This window comes from Suricata suricatta, chromosome 10, assembly GCF_006229205.1.
Source record: "Suricata suricatta isolate VVHF042 chromosome 10, meerkat_22Aug2017_6uvM2_HiC, whole genome shotgun sequence".
In the NCBI taxonomy this organism is placed as follows: Eukaryota; Metazoa; Chordata; class Mammalia; order Carnivora; family Herpestidae; genus Suricata; species Suricata suricatta.
In genome coordinates, this window is record NC_043709.1 from 134,580,577 (window position 1) to 134,599,813 (window position 19,237).

A 19,237-nucleotide genomic window follows, 5' to 3' on the forward strand; every position below is an offset into this window, starting at 1 on the left:
CCCCCAGCTGCTCCCTCACTGGACTCCTCACGCGGGCCCCGCCCCCGCCGTGCAATTACTCTAAGATGCATGGGACGCCCCGCCCCTATCACCCCGCCCACTCTGTGACCTACCACCCCCGAGTCCCGCCCCGCCTCATCAGGAGCCCGCCCCTTGCTGCAGCAGCCTATTGGAGAGAGCGTCGCCGTGCGCGCTGACCAATGGAATCGTGGCCTGTGCGTTCCGCCCCCGCGCCCTGCGTCGCGATAAGAGAAGCTGCGTCGGCGTGTGCTGGTCACTAGCCATGTGGCGCAGCGGCGTGCGGTCCCCGAGCTTTCTGCAGCGGCTGAGGGGCGGGTGAGAGCGGGCGGGTGGGAGGGAAGATGGGAGGAAGGGAGGTGAGGGTAAGGTTGGCTGGGGCGGTCCCAGCAGTGGGAAACCCTGGGAGGTTTTCGGGTGTCGTCCGGGCCCGGGGATGCCGCACCACTGCTCCTTGCTCCGGGAGCCTGGACCCGGAGACCCTTCTCCCGGGGAGCCTGGGGCCCGACCCCGAGAACCTTCACTCAGGGAGCCCGGACCCCAAGATCCTTCTCCCGGGGAGCCCAGAGCCTGACCCTGAGTGAGAACCTTCTCCCGGGGAGCCCGGAGCCTGACCCTGAGGCCCTTCTCCGGGGAGCCCGACCCCAGAGTCTTACAGAGTCTGGATGAGGGACTGCACAAGGGTCCTCCTCCCATTGTCTACACTAGCAAAGGAAGGGGGTTCCTGTCCAGTTGCCAGGGTTGGGAACTGCAGCCAAAGTCTGTGCCAAGCGGGTCCAGCCCAAGGAGGCCCTTGCCCCTGGGACCTTAAGCGATCCCAGAGTGGGTGGCCCTGGGTGCGGGCTTTTGAAGTGAAAATGGGCTTTGATGTGGATTTTAATACGCGTGATTAAAGTAATTGCCGGCTTGTGATTCTCATTAACCGCCAGGTTAACTCCAGGTGTTACTTGTTGTGGGCAGGGAGCCTCTAGACACCCGAGGCTTCCGCCCCGGGGTGCTGCTTTAAGCCGCAGTGTAGTCTTAGTAGGACTGCAGCTTACAGAAGTGGACTCGGTTTATGGAGAAAAGAGACACTCCAACCTTGAATGATCATCGTGGGCTAGGCGTGTCCCTGCTGATTCGCAGAACCTGGTGTCTTTTATGGTGTGGCTTAGCTTTGGCTCAGGTGAAGAAGCAGAGGGGTCCCCGTAGGCCGCGCGTGGACGTGGGTCAGGCGTCCCCGTGCTGCGCGGGAGCGTGGTTCCGTGTCTCTGCTGCGCGCGTTCGTGGATCGGGCGTGCCCGTGGGCGTGGTTCGGTCGTCCCGGGCTGCGCCTGGGCCTGGTGGTAGGGGCATTACACGTGTAGTTGGTGACCAGGAGCGCGCCCAAGACATGTGCTTTTTGTGCATGCTGGGCACCAGCTTTGCTCTTTGTGGTTGCGTTCTCGATGGTGAAGAACGGCTTAAAATCCTCTTCTGAAATTGTGGAATCGGCTGAATCAGGAAGGAGGGTGTCCCTGATGATGGCACATCTTCCTAATGTTGCCTCTTGGCCACCGACTCAGCCTCGCTGTCGTTGTTTCCCTTTTCTGCATGTATCTTCAGAAGAAATCGTTTTGTGGGGTAGATCGCTAACGTAGAAAAGTCTGTAAAGCATATAGTACCGTTGTGTCCCTGTTGCCCAGGTTACCCGTACACAGTTGTGACCCTCCCTCTGTGTGGTGTCTCTCTGGTATATTTCCTTGCTCTTCTTTATACGTCTGTGTGTACGTACCTATATAAAATTAAGTGCCAGTCACACAGTAGCTGCCCGTACGCAAGTATTTTATTTCACCCATCCCCACACCCTCCCCTCTGGTCACCATCACTTCTCTTTCTTTTAAGTCCATTTTTTAGAAGTTTACTTATTTAGAGACTGAGAGCCGGGGAGGGGCAGAGGGAGAGAAACAGAGAGAGCAGGGGAGGGAGAGCGAGAATCCCAAGCAGGTTCTGCGCGCTGTGAGCCGGGAGCCTGACGCAGGGCTCCATCCCACCATGAGATTACGACCTGCAGGAACTTCAAAAGTCAGATGCTCAACCGACTGAGCCGCCCAGCGCCCCCGTACCTCTACGCGATGCCAGATGTTATTCCGGAATGGTTGCCACTTGCCCAGCCAGCTTGCAGTGTAGGGTTCCTGGTGATGTCTGACCTCTTACTGTGCCAGTTCCGTGGGTGTGTAACGAGTGTGTGGCGACGCTGCGTACTGAGATGGGAAATGCCATTTCTACCTGAGACTTGGTTTTTATGCAGGTGAGGGAAATTGGTAGCATAATTACGTTATAGTTATGAGCATTTACTTATAAAAGGCTTGCAACGTGCATTTATTAGTTGATATTGTGAGGCTTTAGCTGAGCTGAGGGAAACGTCTTAAAATTGAAAGAACGTTACTAAAAACTGCCGAGATTCGTTTTCTGGCATCTGTTTGGAGAACGTAAGGCTTAATTTGTCCCTGAAACGTCTTCACATAAAACCGTCCTCACCGTGTTGGTGATCCCTGAGCCACAGGCCTCCGCAGAAGCATCTAACCTTGACTGCCGTCCGTCCGCAGCAGCGCCGGCCTCGGAGCCCGGAGGACGAGTGGCACCACAGCCTGCGAGCGGGCGCGCCGCCACCGGGTGGGACAGCGGCTGCACGGCTTCACCGTGAGCCAGGTGCGTCTTGCGGGGGGCGGGTCTCTGTCCCTGCCCGGCTGGCCCTGACCCTCCGGGCGCTCTGCTGAGTGGGGTTGGCGAGTGAAAGGAGTTCCTGATGCTTCAGGAAGTACAGTTCCCGACCCTTCCCTGACCCCCACCTTGAGGCCTGGCGCCTCTTGAGATTTCAGGAAGTACCTGGAGGGGTCTGTGTCCAGAGTCAAGACGGCCCCCAGCCACCTCGTGTCCACGTGGGGCGTGTCTTCCTAGCAGGAGTGTGTTCCACACTTAGGCAGAAACTTTGGTTTTGAGCCCTTGGGATTTCAGAATCCTGGAAGACGGATTGTGGTCCTGAATTTATTGAATTTTGTGTTCACGTTGGGTTTTTTCCTTTTACGCAGTAATTGAAAACTCTATTTCACATCATTGACTGGCCCTCCGCCCAGTGCTGTGGGTGACACTTAGTGCAGGGGAAGGGTGGGGCTGCTCACAGCCCAGGAGGACACGGGGGCAGCTGGGACACAAGGGGAGGGTGATGGGTGTCCTGGTGTGAGTGTGGGGAGCCGGCTGGGGGTGGGGGCAGAGGGACAGGTTCTGGGAGAAGGGAGCCGCCTGCCTGTGGCTGGCGCTTAGGGACAGCCGTTCCGGGCCGGGCGCAGGGACAGGGCGTGGTGCAGCTTGGGCGGAGGGCTGCCGACAGCGGGCAGGGGCCTTCGGGAAGTCCCCGAGGGCCGTGTGGAGGGGTTGGGACTCCAAGCAGGCACCACTGGTGAGGACCTCACTCAGAGTTGTGTTTTAGAAGTCTTGTAGAAACGTCTGATAAAATACGGTCCTTGTTTGAGGAGTAGTTACCATGGAAAGTGTTTGGGGGCAGACAGTTCACATATTGAGTGATTTTAAACGCATCGGTCTCCGTTCTGAGATAGAAGTAATCTACTCATTGTAGGCTCGGCAGGCATCACCGGCCTCTGCAAGCAAGGCCCCCGAACGCACTCGGGACCCCCGGGTTCTGATCTCTGCCCTGCTGGCAGTTTGCTGTGAGCACAGACCCTTCCCCAGCCCCTGCACAGTGGGGGTGATGAGCAGTGTGGCTGTCCTAGTGATGCTCCGCTGCGGCCCCGGAGCCGAGGTGCGGGACACGCCTGGGGCGGGGCGGCCATGTCCGCAGTGACTGCCAGGCTCATGCAGATCGGAGGCTCCCATCCTGGGGGTGACGGTGCGTCGTTTGGTTTTTCCTTAATTTTTTTTTAATGTGATTTTGAGAGAGAGAGGGGCAGACTGCCAGCAGGAGGAGGGGCAGAGAGGGAGGAAGACAGAATAGGAAGCAGGCTGCCGGCCCTGAGCTGTCAGCACAGAGCCTGAGGAGGGATCATGACCTGAGCTGACGTCGGACCCTTCACTGAGCCCCCCAGGTGCCCCACAGTGTGCGCAAGTTTAAAACAGGGGAGCCTGTTTCAGCCTGTCCGGGGAGGAGGCAGGCATTTGCTCTAGTCTTAGAGAACGGCGGATGCTTGGGGGGGGATTATCTACAAGTATTTTATGTAAAAATTTATTTATTCTTTTGTTATTTAAAAAATATTAAATTGTTTCCAGCCTGAGCAGGGAAGGGTCAGAGAGAGAGGGAGACACACAATCCAAAGCAGCTCCAGGCTCTGAGCTGGCCGTCAGCACAGAGCCCAACGTGGGGCTCGAACCCACGAACCGCGAGATCATGACCTGAGCCGAAGCTGGACACTCAACCGACTGAGCCCCCCAGGCGCCCCTAAATTTTTTTTTATCCATTTTGAGAGCAGGAGGAGCGGGGACGGGGCAGAGAGAGAGGGAGAGAGAGTCCCAAGTAGGCTCCACGCAGTCAGCGCGTGATCTCATGAACCCTGAGATCATGACCTGAGCCCCCCCGGGGCGCTGCAGGATGCGTTTGTTCTTACCACCGTGACTTGGGCCGTCCTGGGGCCTCCTCTTCGGAGCAGGGAGCAGGTGAGAACCCCTGCCCACTCGGGGACCTCCTCGGGACTCTGAACCCGAGAAGCCACGTTCCGTCCCAGGCTGCGGCCGCTCTGGCCAGAAAGCTCGGTGGAAAAGGAAGGCGCACAGTGGGCGTGGCTGGCGGGGGCAGGACTCCTCCAGGGCCGCCCGCTGTGAGCACGGCTCTGCGCCTCAGTGTTCTCATCTGTAGATGGGGGTGAGGGTCCCTCTCCCACGGGATTACCACGCACCCTTGGGAAGATGTCTAGCTGGCAGTAAGCGCTCAGAAGAGGTGCGTAGGACCGTCAGCCCCACGGCTTCGCTTGTTCGCAGGGTCAGGGTCTGGACGGGGCGGTTTCTGGTGCGCCCCCCGCCCCGCCAGCCGGCCTCCCGGGGCTGCCCGAGTAGCGTCCGACAGGCCCGGCCCTGCCGCGGGCGCAGTGGACGTCCCTGCACCGTGCTTCCCCACCTGAGTTCGGTTCTCCGCGTCCAGGTGACCGACATCCCGGAGCTGTGCCTGACCGCCGTGAAGCTTAGCCATGACGGCACCGGAGCCAGATACCTGCACTTGGCCCGAGAGGACACAAACAACTTGTTCAGGTGTGTGTTGCGGGGACACGTGGGGAAAAGGGTAAATGGATTTGTGTCTAAAGCTACAGATGCTGCGAGTTTGTAGTGTGGATGAGCGGTCGCGTGGGCGGCGGCCAGGAGCGTGTTTGCTGAGGGCAGCGATGTCCCCGCGCCCCCCGGCAGTGCGGGGCCGCGAGTTCAGAGGGCCCCGCGCCGCCCTGACCTCGCCGCCCGGTGTCGCGCAGCGTGCAGTTCCGCACCACCCCCCTGGACAGCAGCGGCGTCCCGCACGTCCTGGAGCACACGGTCCTGTGCGGCTCCCAGAAGTACCCGTGCAGAGACCCCTTCTTCAAGATGCTGAACCGGTCCCTGTCCACCTTCATGAACGCCTTCACAGGTCAGCCCGCGGGGCTCCTGGGTGCGGGGCAGCTCCCTTCTCCAGCCTGGAGTTCGCAGCTGGAACTCCCATCTTCCAGGAAAGCCGCGTCGGGTCGGATTGTACAAACGGGGATCTTCGGGGAGGGGCAGCTGAGATGTCTCTGGAAAATCCGCTGGAAGATTTGACGTCCGTAGTCTTACGTTACTGCTGGATGGCGGTGTTTGGGGACAGGGCAGCGGGCGCGGCGGCCACAGCGGCCTGTGGATGGGCTCATCTTTCTAGCCGGGACGGGGTCCCTGCCCTGGACAGCAGGGCTCGCTCTGTGTCGGGGGGGGGGGGGGGCTGCAAGTGGCTAATGCTTCCGGGAACCTGGAGAACTCTGAAATCTCTTCGTTCATACCCAGCCAGCGATTATACGCTGTACCCGTTCTCCACACAAAACCCCAAGGACTTCCAGAACCTCCTGTCCGTGTACCTGGATGCGGCCTTCTTCCCGTGCTTGCGGGAACTGGATTTCTGGTGAGTGCGGGCGGGCAGACTTGGACGTGAGCTCGAACGTCCCGTCACTGGGTAATCGCTGATCACTCCTTAGGCAGGAAGGATGGCGACTGGAACATGAGAATCCCAGGGACCCCCAGACGCCCCTGACCTTCAAAGGAGTCGTCTTTAATGAGATGAAGGGAGCATTTGTGAGTTTTTCCTTTTTGTACAATTGTGTTGAAATGGTCTTCCCGGGTAAAATACTGGAATATGAAAAGGTCTGGGAGAGAGGTGACGTTCTCTTGCGTCACTTAATGCGCTTCTGGTGCGGGTGTTGCTGAACTCGCCAGGAGACAGTGCCGCCAGCACGGCCAGAGGACAGCAGGAGGCCACACTCCCGATTTCCTAGGACCCGGTGTCCCGCTGTGCTCGTGGGCCATGGCTTCGGGGCTGCTGGGGTCCGGAGATCAAACCGTGCACAGCAGTGATAAGACGTTGCCATGTGTCCTCGTGCTCGCCCAAGTGCAGTCCCCGAGCCTGTGTCACGTGTCATGTGACGACAGTGTATCGGGTCCAGAAGCAGATTAGGGGATCCAGTGGAGATAGGACAGTCTGTTTGCTAATGAACAGGTAACTTTTTTAAAAGGTGTCAGCTTTGTTTGTCACCGCACAGTTACGTGTACACACACTCTGTAATCGGAAACCCGCATCATCGGAAGCTCCTCAGGGCCTCCCCGGGGTTTAGGATGTGAAGGCTCCTGAGACCCGGCAGTGAGGGAGCCTCTCCCTGGGGCCCGTCCTCACAGCCCTGCGCTCTGGAGTCCTGCCCTGACGCGGCTGCTGCTCTAGCTGTTAAGACGTGGCTCGGGCCCTGTGCCTTCCGGCACCTTCTGCAAACTGCAGTTAGACCTACAGCCTTTGCTCGGAGCCCGCAGACCCGCCCGCAGGTCACGGGCAGGGCCCTTGCACGGCGTGTCGCACACACCCCTGCCCGGCGCTCCGCGGCGCCCTGGGTGTGGACCTCGCACACTGCACGGTGATCTTCTCCTCTGGGTCCTGTGCACACTGGGGTGAGCCGGGCTCCGCCGCAGCACGCCGGCGCTGGCCGTGCCGCGGGTCGCGTTCCCGCTGTGTGCCCCCGAGGGCCCATGACCAGCTGCGGAGCGTCCTAGCCGCGCGTGTGTGCTACTTTGCACTTACGTGTGTCGCTTTTTAATTTGAAGACCGACAACGAGAGGATATTCTCACAGCACCTTCAGAGCCGCCTCCTGCCCGACCACACGTACGCGGTGGTCTCCGGGGGCCACCCGCTGTGCATCCCAGACCTCACCTGGGAGCGGCTGAGACAGTTCCACGCCACCCATTACCACCCCAGTAACGCCAGGTAACGCGCCATCCGCAGCGTCGGGCTGGTGGTGGGTCGATCCGGGGCCGTCTGCGTACAGTGAACGACGCGGCTTCTCCCACTCGCCGCCGAGGACCCTCGGCTCAGGAGCTCTGGAAGCGCACGTGATTCCACACGTAACGGTCGCCCCTCGGGTGCGGTGACTCCCGTCCCGAACGTCTGCGGCAAGAACTCCTTATTTTTAAGTTTTGTGGTTTCATTTTCATTTTTGAGAAGGAGAGAATGCGAGCAGGGGAGGGGCCGAGGAGGAGGGAGAGTCTGGAGCAGGCTCTGCACTGTCCGTGTGGGCCCCGGCGCGAGGCCCCTTCCCACAAACCCTGAGACCACCGGGCTGAAGTCGGGTCAGACGCCTGACTGTCTGAGCCCCCCAGGCGCCCCCGGTGGTTCAGCTGTCCTGTTCAGTTTGTGACCTGTCCCTGAGGCTCCGTCCCGCGTCGGCAGACGCCTGCTGCGGGACGCTGGGGGACTCGGGTGGCCGCACTGCCGGCCCGCGCACCGGGCGCAGCTGCTTGTCTCCCTGGGGACGCGTCTGGGCCGGTGTCCGCGTCTGTGAGCGTCCTGTCCCTGGTCCACCTGTTAGTGCCGCCTCTGCGGACTTACCGACTGGCCCGCGTGCTTCTTGCCCGGAGCGCTCCCCTTCCTGGAGTTCATCGGGTTTTCTAAAGAATTGTGGCAGGTCGCCCCCGTGGGCAGGACGTGGCGAGGCTGCGCACCCCGTCACTGGGCTGCCAGGCGGCCCTGGGGTGCCGCCCTCTGGTTGTCTGGGAGCGGGCGGTGACACAGCTCCTCTGGGGGTGACGGGCGGGCTTTGCTGTTGTCCCCTTCCGTCTCTCTCATTTGTGATACCGTTTTGACCTCTTAGACGTTTGTACATTTGAGATTATGTGATCAAATGAGATCTGGTTTTACCCCCTGACGCTCAGACGGCTCCAGCTGTGGCCGCGGGAATTCCTTTCAGGTCATCGTCTCTTTCTTCGGCCTCCTCCGTCTTCGACAGCCGGCTCTGTCCCCTGCCCCGGGCCTCGGCCCGTTCTGGTGCGAGGGGCCTGTGCCGCTTACCGGCCGCCGCTCCCGGAACCGCTGAGCGCAGAGCTCGCCAGGGCCTTCCAGATACCCGTTCTCAGAATCCGGCTCGTTTATCTTCCTGGGCCGTAACTGACGGTGGCATCGTGTTCTGGGTGCCCGCGGCGGTTTGGGCCGTGCAGGGCGTGTACAGTCCAGCGTTGTGACAGGCCACCGTGCTGTCCTTGATCCCGGGACTCACCCTACAGCTGCACGTGTGCACCCCTCTGGCCCAGGCCGCCCACCCCTGGCTCTGCAGCCCCCGCTCTGGTTTCTGTACTGGTGAATCTTCGCTCAGAGGACAGTGTATAAAAATATATGAACACATATAAGCTCTGTCCCTGGGCCCTTCCTCTCCTGGACCGGCGCGCTGTCTTATTTTGTTGTTGATTTATTTTTAATTTTTTTTTAGTGTTTTTTATTTTTGAGAGAGAGAGACAGGGTGAGCAGGGGAGGGTCAGAGAGAGAGGGAGACACGGAATCTGAAGCAGCTCCAGGCTCTGAGCTGTCAGCACAGAGCCCAACATGGGGTTCGAACCCACAAACCGTGAGATCATGACCTGAGCCGAAGCCGGACGCCTAACCGACTGAGCCCCCCAGGCGCCCCCAGATGTGCTGTCTTAAAAACATGCAATCTGAAACTTGTAGCCTCACTGAACTTTGTGAAATTGTTTGGTTTGTTGGCGGGCTGGAGGGCTGCAGCCTGTGGCTGAGGCCGTGAAGCATTTTAACGCACAAGTTACTTCGTTCTTGGAACACTTTATATAGTACGTTCACACTAAACTTTAGGCAGATCTACATGTAATTCAACCTGTTTGCGTGATCATGATGGGTTTGCGCCACCTATCATTAAGAGATCAGAAGCCTGTGTTTGGTCTTGTAGTTAAAGTGGAAAAATGTATTTTTATACAGACTTCATCGCTATATGGGACGAATTTGTTATTTATCTGCTGCCTGTGCGTACCTTCCGTTTTTACGTTTTACTCCAGTTCTGTAGTTAAGTCCCGCGTCCTGTGAGTTTCGGGCGGACAGTATTGTGATTGGCAGTTCCACACGAGTCCGTGCCCTTCGGGGCTTCCGTCACCTCTTACACCCCAGCCGCCTCCCCTCTGGCAACCGTCTGTTCCTTTTCTACAGTTAAGACTTGTTCTGGTTTGGGGGTGCCTGCAGGGCTCATTCGGTTAAGTGCCCGACTCTTGGTTTTGGCTCACATCATGGTCTTGGGGTTCGTGAGTTCAAGCCCTGTGTCAGGCTCTTTGCTCACTTTGCGGGGCCTGTTTGGGATTCTCTTTCTCTCTCTCTCTCCCCCTCCCTTGCTTAAAAACTCACTCTTTCCCTCTCCCTCTCTCAAAATAAACTTAAAAATTCAAAAAAATAATAAAAACTGTTGTTTTCGTTTGTCTCATTTTCCCTTTGTTCCTATGTTTTCTTTATTAAGTTCTACAGATGAATGAGATCACTTTCACTTTCTCTGGCTGGTACTTTTCCTTAGCATTATCTCCTCTGGCTCCATCTGTGTCGTTGCAGATGGTGAAACATCATTCTTTCTCATGATCGTATTCCATCCTGTGTGTGTATAAATATCCACACCGCATTTTCCTCACCCTTCTGTGGGGGGGGGGGGCACTCCGGGACTTGCACAGATAATTGTGCTGCAGTAAACACGGGGGTGCCCGCATATGTCCCTTTGGGTCAGTGTTTTATATTTTTTGGGTAAATACTCAATATTGCGATTACTGGGAAATGTGTGGGGTTCTTTTGTGGTTCAGTACACATTTTGGGATTATTTGTGGTAGTTCTGTGAAAAATACTGGTGGTCTGATCGGGATTGCAGGAAATCTATAGATCGCTTTGAGCCGTGTGGACATCTTACCGGTACTTGCTCTCAAGTCCCTGGCGTGGAACGTCTTTCCGTTTGTTTCTGTCATCTTCCATTTGTGTCGTCAGTGTTTTATAGTCTTCAGAGAGTGGATCTTCCTCCTCCTCAGATTAGTTATTCCTGGGTATTTTAGTATTTTTGGTACAATTGTAAATGAGAGTTTTTTTAAACAAAAAATTCTTTTTCGCAACTTCATTATTAGTGTTGAGGAATGCAGCAGATTTCTGTTTGTTGATTTGGTTCCTGTAATTTTCCAGAATTCATGTATCAATTCTAGTAGTGTTTGGGTGGAGTCCTGCGGTTTTCTGTGCTTAGTGTTTCATCTGCAAGTAGTGACAGTTTCGGTTCTTCCTTCCCAGTGTGGATGCCTTTTACCCCTTTGCCTTGTCTGAGCGCTGCCTGGGGCTTCAGTGCCGTGTCGAATAATCGTGATGAGGGTAGACATTCTTGTCCTGACTTTGGGGGAAAAGCGCTGGTTTTCCCCAGTCACTGTGACGTTAGCTGGTGGCTTTTCACATATGGCCTTTATGATGTTGGGGGTTTTATCATTAATGGACATTGTTTTTGTTGGACGATCTTACTGTTTTTAATACTTTTTTAAGTTTATTTTGAAAGTGAGAGAGAGGAACACATGTGTGAGTGGGGAAAGGGCTGAGAGAGAATCTCAAGCAGGCTCCTCACTGGCAGCGCACAGAGGCCTATGCGGGGCGTGACCTCATGAAGCATGAGATCATGACCTGAGCCCAAACCAAGAGTCAGACGTTTAACTGAGTCACCAAGGTGCCCCTTTGTCCTTTCTCTTACTGATGTGCCGTAGCACACTGATTGATTTGTGAATATTGAACTGTCTTTGCTTCCTGAGAACAGATCGCACTTGATCACAGTGAATAATCTTTTAAATACATTGTTAGATTTGGATCGCTAATATTTTGTTAAAGATTTTGTCTCTGAGTACATCAGAGTTAATGGCTGTAGGTCTCTTTTGTGTGATGCCTTTATCTGGTTTTGGTATCTGGGTAATGCTGGCCTCATAGGGTGAATTTGGAAGTTTTCTTCTATTTTTGGGAAAAGTCTGAGATGTTTGGTAGAATTCGCCTGTGGTGCCATCCGGTCTCAGGCTTTGGTTTATTAGGGGTTTTCGATTACCGACTCTGCTTCTCTCCTGGTCATTGGTCTGTTCAAATTTTCCACTCTGTTTTGGTAGTTTATATGTTTCCAGGAATTTATCCATTTCTTCTAGGTTGTCCAAGTTGTTGGCATACAGGTTTTCATAATGTTCTCTTACAATTCTTTGTATTTCTGTGGTATTGGCTGTTCTTTCTCCTCTCGTTTCTGGTTTTGTTTGAATCCTTCCTTTTTTTCATGAATCCTCATAAAGGTTTATCAGTTAGTTTTGTTGGTAGAAGAAATAGTTCCTGGTTCCCTGGATATCTGCTTTTTTAGTTTTACGTATCATTTATTTCTGCTCTGATCTATTTCCTTCCTTCTGCTGATTTGGGTTTTCTTTGTTGTTCTAGATCCTTTAGGTGGAAGGTTAGGTTGTCTAGATTTTTCTTGCTTCTTGAGGTAGGACTGTGTTGCTATAAACTTCCTTCTTATACCAACAAAAGGATTTGGGGCCACTGTGTTTTCATTTTCATTTGTTTCCACGTGTTTTTTGATGTCGTCTTGTTTGACATGTTCAGTTTTTAGTAGCACGTTACTTAACCTCTATATATTTGTGCTCTTTCCGGATTTTTTCTTGTGATTGATTTTGAGTTATCATGGTGTTGTGATCAGGAAAGATGTGTGGTATGACTTCAGTCTTTTTGAGCTTGTTGACACTTGTTTTGTGCCATAATATGTGATCTATTCTGGGGAATATTCCATGTGCACTTGAAAAAACTGTGTATTCTGTTGTTTTAGGTTGGATGTTTTGAGTATTTGTTATATCCATTGGGTCCAGTGTATCATTCAAAACCACAGGTTTTTTTTTTTTTAATTTTCTGGTTAGAAGATCTGTCCATTGATGTAAATGGGGTGTTACCGTTACCTACTATTACTATATTACTATCAGTTACTTCCGTTGTGTTTGTCATTAGCTGCTTTATGTACTGGGTATTTCTGTGTTGAGCAAAATATTATAGTTGTTACATCTTATTTAAAAAAATCTTTTTTTTTTTTTAAACATTTATTTTAGAAAGAGTGCAATTGGTGGAGAGTCAGAGAGAGGGAGACACAGCATCCAAAGACAGGCTCCAGGCTCTGAGCTAGCTGTCGGCACAGAGCCAGACGGGGGGCTCGGACTCACAAACCGTGAGATCATGACTTGAGCTGAAGTCAGATGTTCAACGGACTGAGCCACCCAGGGCTCCGTGATTTATAATCATAATGATTATGATTATGATTATGATTACATAGTGCGCTGCTTTGGGTCCTGTTACAGACTTTGTTTTCAGGTTCATGCCATCCCGTGTAAGCGTTGCTACCCTGGCTTTCTTTTCACTTCCACTTGCACAGCAGATGTTTCTCCATCCCCGGCGATCAGCCTGCAGGTGCCCTTCGGACCGAACGAGTCTTCTGTAGGCAGCATATAGATGGGCCTGGTTTTTTATGTGTTCCGTCACCCTGTAGTCTGATTGGGGCATTTGGTTGTGTACATTCAGTTACTGATCGGTAGGTACTTACTGCCATTTTATTACTTGTTTTATGGTTGTTTTTCTAGTTCTTCTCTGTCCCTTTCTTCCCTGTTCTCTCACCGTAAGTTGGTTTTCTTGAGTGATGCACTTGGATTCTTTTCACGAAATCTGTTACTGGTGTTTGATAAACGGCGACCATTAGGTTGGCACACCGCAGCCGTATCGAGTCTGAGCGCAGTTTCCCCCGCCCCTTATTTTACGTACGTGGTGTCATCTTCGCATCCTTTTATGCAGTGAGTCCCTTGGCGGTTTTACAGACAGACTTGTGACTCTGTTGTGTTTCTCACTTTCCCTGCTCTCGTTAATGGCCTTTCCTTCCCACCGGAGCCCCTTTAACAGCCTGTAGGGTTAGTGTCATCACGAACTTCCTTAACTTCTGTTTATCTGAGAAACTCTCTCTCCTTCTGTCCGAAACGGTGGCCTTTCTGAGCAGAGTGTCGCTGGCTGCAAAGTGTTCCCCTGAGCACCGAGCGCGTCACGCAGCGCCCTGCAGGCCTGCATGGTTTCTGGGGACACATCCGCTCGTGGCTTTTAAAATTTCCTCTTTATCACTGTTTTTGCTATTTTAATGACTAGGTGTCTTGGCGTGGGCCTCCGTGGCTTGGTTATGTCGGGGCCCTCTGGGCCTCTTGGATCTGGATTTCTTCGGGTTAAGGACGTTTTCAGCTGTTATTCCTTCAGATAAGCTCTCTGCCCCCTTTTCTCTCTCCTCTCCTCTTCTTCTGGAATCCCTAAAGTGCAGATGCCGCTGCATCAGATGAGGCCACTGGGCTCCGGAAGCTCTTGTCATTTGCAGAATTCTTTCCTCTCCCTGCTCAGCTTGATGACTCCCCTTTTCTCCCTCCGGTCTGCGGTCTCCTCCACCCGGTGTTTCGTCGGTGTTCTTGGTCTCTGATTGGCTCCTTGTCTGTCGCGGGTCTCCCCGGGGCCCTGCACTCCTTTCTCAAGCCCAGTGAGTATCTTTGTGAGCGTTACTTTAAATTCTCCATCAGGCATGTTACTTTTCTCCATTTTGCTTCGGTTTCTTGCTGCTGTTTGTTCAGCTCTTTCACTTGGGACACATCCTCTGTGTCCTCACTGTGCCTCGCCCTGTGTCTGTTTCTGGGTGTCAGGAAGGTCAGCCGTGTCCCTTGCTGTGAACAGTAGTGGACATCTTTAGCAAGGTGACGCCGGTCCTCTTCCAGAGGGGACGTGCTGCCATCCAGGAGACTGGGGTTGGCCGGGGGGACCTCAGCGTGCACGTGCACGGGGCACACAGTTCACAAGGTGTGTGTGTCGTCCGCTGGAGGTGACCAGCTGCTGTCAGCACCGCTGCTTAGCAGGAAGGTGCCCTGTGCTGTGGGAGGGGACCCGGCCCCGGGCTGAGGCGCACCGGGCGGGGGGGCGTGTGGGCGGCTAGGTCCCAGTTGCCGGAGCTGGGCTGTCTGGGCACCGGGGGCAGGGGACGGAAGTGGCGCCCACCTGCTCCTTTGTTCCCGGAGGAGTCCCCCGTCGTCTCTGCCCCTCGGGACACGCGGGCTCTGTGCTTTGTCTCCCTGGCTGGCTGTCATGCTGTCTCTTTAAGGGCAGGGATTCCGCTCCCTGTCCCCTCCGGGTTCTCCAAGAAAGAGCCTGCTGGTGTTCAGGGTTCCAGGTTCAAGTCTCCCTGGTCATCAGAACTCGAGGTTCTCACAGCCAGCTGTCCCGGGGCTCCCCACGGCCACGCCACCGCCCTTCCTTCCCTCTTGGGTGTGTCCCCTCTGCGTTGGGCTGTGGCGTCGGTTCTGCTGGGGCGCGTGGTCTCTGGCTTCCTTCCCACGACGGGGCTGGCTCAGGTCTCCGTGGGGTGAGGGGGCTTGGGCTTCTGCTGCTCTGTGTGCCGTCCGTTTTACATGGAAAGCTGTCGTGTAGGTTTCTAAACACGTCAACTGAGGACGGACTTTGATACATTCTCTGAACGTTTCAGGTTCTTCACGTACGGCGATTTCCCGTTAGAACAGCATCTGAAACAAATTCACGAGGAAGCACTGAGCAAATTTGAGAAAATTGAGCCAAATACCGCAGTGCCCGCTCAGAAGCCTTGGGATAAGCCAGTAAGTGCCGTCCGGAGAACACACGCTCAGTGCGTGGAGATGGAGACGCGAACTGCGCGTTCATCAGGGTGTTCCGGCGTTGAGGGCTCGGACGTGAATGTAAGAGCCTCTCGAGGCTAAGGAACGTTGTTTGAGAAGAAAGCTACCTTGGTGGAAAGCGTCTCGGAACACTGTGTACCCTACCGCTAACCTACGCCAGAGCAAACCTGCCTCCTCACACTCTGCACAAACTCACAGCATCGTGTCGTCTTACAGAGAGAATTCCAGATCACGTGTGGCCCAGACTCGCTGGCTGCGGAGTCGTCCAGACAGACCACCGTCGGGGTCGGCTTCCTCTTACCGGAGTGAGTGTCGCTGGGAGGCCGGGCAGGCAGGCTGGCAGGTTAGGAGGTGGGGTCTCCGAGTGCAGGTGGTCGGCGGCCGGGGTTTGCACGCCCAGCAGCCAGCGGAGGCAGGGAGGGCTCGGCGGCCCGGGGGGCGCGGGGGGGGGGCCCACCAGGTGTCCAGAAACATGTGACTTCTCGCTGCACGTTAGCCTGTTTCTGCGGGGGAAGCCGGCTCGGACAGCACTTAGCACTTGCGGGGGTGGGGTCCCCGGTGCCATCGAGCGGGAGAGGGGCGCAGTGAACACGGGCGGGACAGCAACGGGCGACACCCAGAACTCTCTGGTTGTAGAGGCGGGGCCCTCGCCCCGCTGCTGTCCTCTCGTGGGCATGCGGTTGTCACGGAGGTGCGGGGGCCCAGATCAGCTCGCGGTGTGGGACCCCAAGCCATGCAAACCAGAAAATAATTATTCTCTCATCCATATACTTTAAAATAGAGGCAAAAATGCAAGAGTTTGTATTAGGTCAGTAAAGTGTTGCTTTACTGGTGGTTTTACTGATTTTGAAAGCATTGGTGAGGGTCAGTGGTCTTTCTCCCCCCGCCCCCTTCACATTCAGCATCACTGACACGTTTGAAGCCTTCACGTTAAACCTCCTGTCTTCACTCCTGATCAGTGGACCTAACTCGCCCTTCTACAAAGCGTTGATTGAGTCTGGGCTGGGCACGGACTTCTCTCCTGACGTTGGGTAAGTTTCATGGTCAGGTCAGTAGTTTGCATTGGGGCCAGTTTTGGTGTGGCAGTGTCCGGACACATTTCTGGTCGGGGCACCAGGGAGGGGTGCTGGTGCCTGGTGGGCGGGGGTCGGGGTGCGGGACGTCCGACACCCACGGTCACAGGACGGCTCTGCCCCCGCCCCCAGCACAGAGCTGCGTGTCACATCGTGGGTCCGGTACGGATAGCGCACCCCTCCTGGAGGGGGCGTCTGGGTAGAGAAAGAGGAAAGACCGCTGTTCAGGGTCCCTCAGCGGCACACTGCCGCCCGTTCTAAAAGCCGGGTTGTTAAAGACTCTTTCAAATCTTAAATTTTGTAAAAGCTCAGAGGTTGGTTGTTTCTAGATTTAATTTTGCCCTAACTCTATGAAGCTTAAACGGCGTTGGTTTCTAGAAATGGTAAATGGACACGCATGTAACCGAGTGTGCGTGTATGTGCGGAGCAGACACCGCAGGGCCCTGCTGTCGTTGGCGTTCTGGTGGAAGACGTGGGCGTCTCGAGGGTCGGTGGCCGTGTGGTGGAGAGCGTGTGACCTTCCAGTGAGGCGTGCCGCCCCCTGCGGCACCGTCCGCCCCGTGTGACGGGCGCCATCCGCCCTGTGTCACAGGTACAACGGCTGCACCAGGGACGCCTACTTCAGCGTGGGCCTCCAGGGCGTCGCCGCGCAGGACGTCCAGGCCGTCCGGGACATCATCGACAGGACCGTCGAGGAGGTGCTCCGGTGCGTGGGGGCAGCGGCCGGCGGCTGGCCTCCTGCCTCCCTGACGTTTTCCACGCGGGGGCCCCCACCCCCACCTCGTTGGGCTTTTTGCCTCCTCAAACGCGTGTTCACGTCCTTACGGTTGTTCAGATGTCCCGTCCGCCTCGTTGCAGAATCATTTATTTCTTGTCAACATCTCCGTTCTCCGTCTTCCAGGAAAGGATTCGACGATGACCAGATCGAGGCTCTCCTTCATAAAATCGAAATACAGATGAAGCACCAGTCCGTCAGCTTCGGGCTCACCCTGACGTCTGTGTGTAACTAACTTCTCCCCTGCCTCCTTCCTCTCGTGCTCTGTTGGCGCGTTTTGTTTTGCTTTAACTTTCCGGACCAGTGGGTACTTGACAGCCCTGAAATACGGGCATTCCCAGCGCCTTTCATCTGAGCCTTGAGAGCTGAGCTGTTTGGGGTCTGCTGTGCTTATTTTTAACTTAGTTTTGTAATAGGCTGTGTCTTTACCAATGTAATCGGCTTTTTGAAAGCTTACGTTTTTACACGAGATAGATCACCACCAAATACTTACAGATAGAGGTTTATAACTGTTGGTAGTTGGTAATTATGTTTTCTAAAAATAATTTAAAAACCTGTTCTTTATTATTAGAAAGAAACAGATTTGAAATGTTCCTAACTGAAGGATGACCGTTTTCGAACAGTATTTTTAAAGACAGAAACTGGTACTCTAATAAAATGTCACGTTTGCCGCTCGCTGAGCAAGCGCAGGGCCCGCGCCGAGTCAGGTGCCTGTGGTCTGTGATTGCTGCAGTACATCGCCCCCTGCTGGAACCACGACGGGGACCCCGTGGAGCTGCTGCAGCTGGGCGGCCAGGTGGCCCGCTTCCGGCAGTGCCTCAAGGACAATCCAGAGTTCCTGCAGCAGAAGGTCAAACAGTACTTTAAGGTAAGAGGCCTGGAGAATTTACCTGAATGGCGACATCATGTCCTAGTTAGTGACTAATGCTCGTAATAACTTAAAAAATACAAATTTCCGGATTCCGATGCAACTTGTCTTTCTATGTGAACACGTGAGTGTGTTTCTCATAGATGAATACACGTCTGTGTAAAACATCTGGAGGCATTCTTTTCCATGTCGTTGAAAGATTCTCCTGTTCACCTCTCAGTTCTGGAAGGCTTTGAGAAGACGTGGTGTTCACGTGTCGTTAAAAGTTGGTGGAACCCACCCTGAGCAAGTCCTGGACTGTCCGCGTCATTGTTGTCGTTGTTTTGTAAACTGCTGATCCCGTGTCCTCATTAGTTCTCCATCTCCTCAGACGTTTCTGTTTCTTCATGCTTCAGTCTTGGTGGGGGTGTGGCTTTGGGAACGTGTTCCTTGCGGGTGGTCCCGTTTGGCCTGTGCGGTCCAGAGCGCCCGGAGCTCTGATTCTGGCGCTGTCAGTGCTGATGCCCCCTCTTCCGTCTCTGAGCTTCGTCTCCCTGCTCTTTTCTTCGTGCATCTGAAGCTTTGTGACTCAGACCAGTCTGAGTGAAGAAGGCTTACGTGCGATCTGATTTTCACCGTTTCCTTTATCCTGCTGACTTTGTTCGGGGTGGAGCTCACTTTTCTGTTTACCAAACGTGTGGACAGGGGTTACTCACTGGGCTTTGCGGTCTTTCCTTGTTTTTCGTGTGCGTGTTAACTGTGTGCACATCGCGCTTCCGCGCTGACTTTGTGGGTCCTTTAGTTTTCAGTAGGTTCTGTCTGGACGTCTGTCTCCAGGTATTTATTCTTGAACCTGCTGGTGGTTGACGAACGTGTCGTGTAGCTTCCCGTGTCTGGTGAGCGTCCAGGTTCCCTTCTACAAGCTGCACCCCGGAGATACTTGCGTGTGGCTCCGGGTCACCGCAGTAGAGCGAGTGTGGAAATGAGGCGAGTCCAGTGAATTTCTCGGTTTCCCAGCACATCTGAAAGTTATGTTTACTCTGTAGTAAGTGTGCCGTGGCATTCTGGCCAGAAAACCACAACAAGCACGTCTTAGGTAAAAACACTTTGTTGCTAAAAAATGCCAAGCTCCTGAGCTTTCAGGGAGTCCCAGTCTTCCCAGTGGGGGGCCCTGCCTCAGTGGTGCCGGCTGTGGCGGGTCCCGCTGGCGGTGGCTGTTTCTGGAACAAGACAAGCAGTGGAGTTTGCTGCAGCGACTGACCCTTCCTTTCCCGAAGGATTTCCTGCAGCCGGTGGTGCTGTTTGGTAGCATGTGACCCACAGAACTTGCAGAATTGAGGTCGGTG

At 54.7% G+C, this 19,237-nt stretch overlaps 1 protein-coding gene across 1 annotated transcript in view; it reads left to right on the forward strand.

The window, feature by feature from the left end:
• The first annotated feature begins 249 nt into the window (after positions 1-249).
• PITRM1 (pitrilysin metallopeptidase 1) overlaps positions 250-19,237 on the forward strand; it is a 28,189-nt gene continuing 9,201 nt past the window's right edge. The window contains exons 1-13 of the mRNA XM_029955599.1: positions 250-336; positions 2,586-2,688; positions 5,126-5,232; positions 5,448-5,599; positions 5,986-6,100; positions 6,174-6,270; positions 7,285-7,445; positions 15,031-15,157; positions 15,413-15,501; positions 16,099-16,227; positions 16,862-16,975; positions 17,171-17,267; positions 17,778-17,957. Of these exons, the coding sequence (XP_029811459.1) occupies positions 284-336; positions 2,586-2,688; positions 5,126-5,232; positions 5,448-5,599; positions 5,986-6,100; positions 6,174-6,270; positions 7,285-7,445; positions 15,031-15,157; positions 15,413-15,501; positions 16,099-16,227; positions 16,862-16,975; positions 17,171-17,267; positions 17,778-17,957 (1,524 nt within the window). The 5' untranslated portion in view covers positions 250-283. The remainder of the gene's footprint in view (positions 337-2,585; positions 2,689-5,125; positions 5,233-5,447; positions 5,600-5,985; positions 6,101-6,173; positions 6,271-7,284; positions 7,446-15,030; positions 15,158-15,412; positions 15,502-16,098; positions 16,228-16,861; positions 16,976-17,170; positions 17,268-17,777; positions 17,958-19,237) is intronic.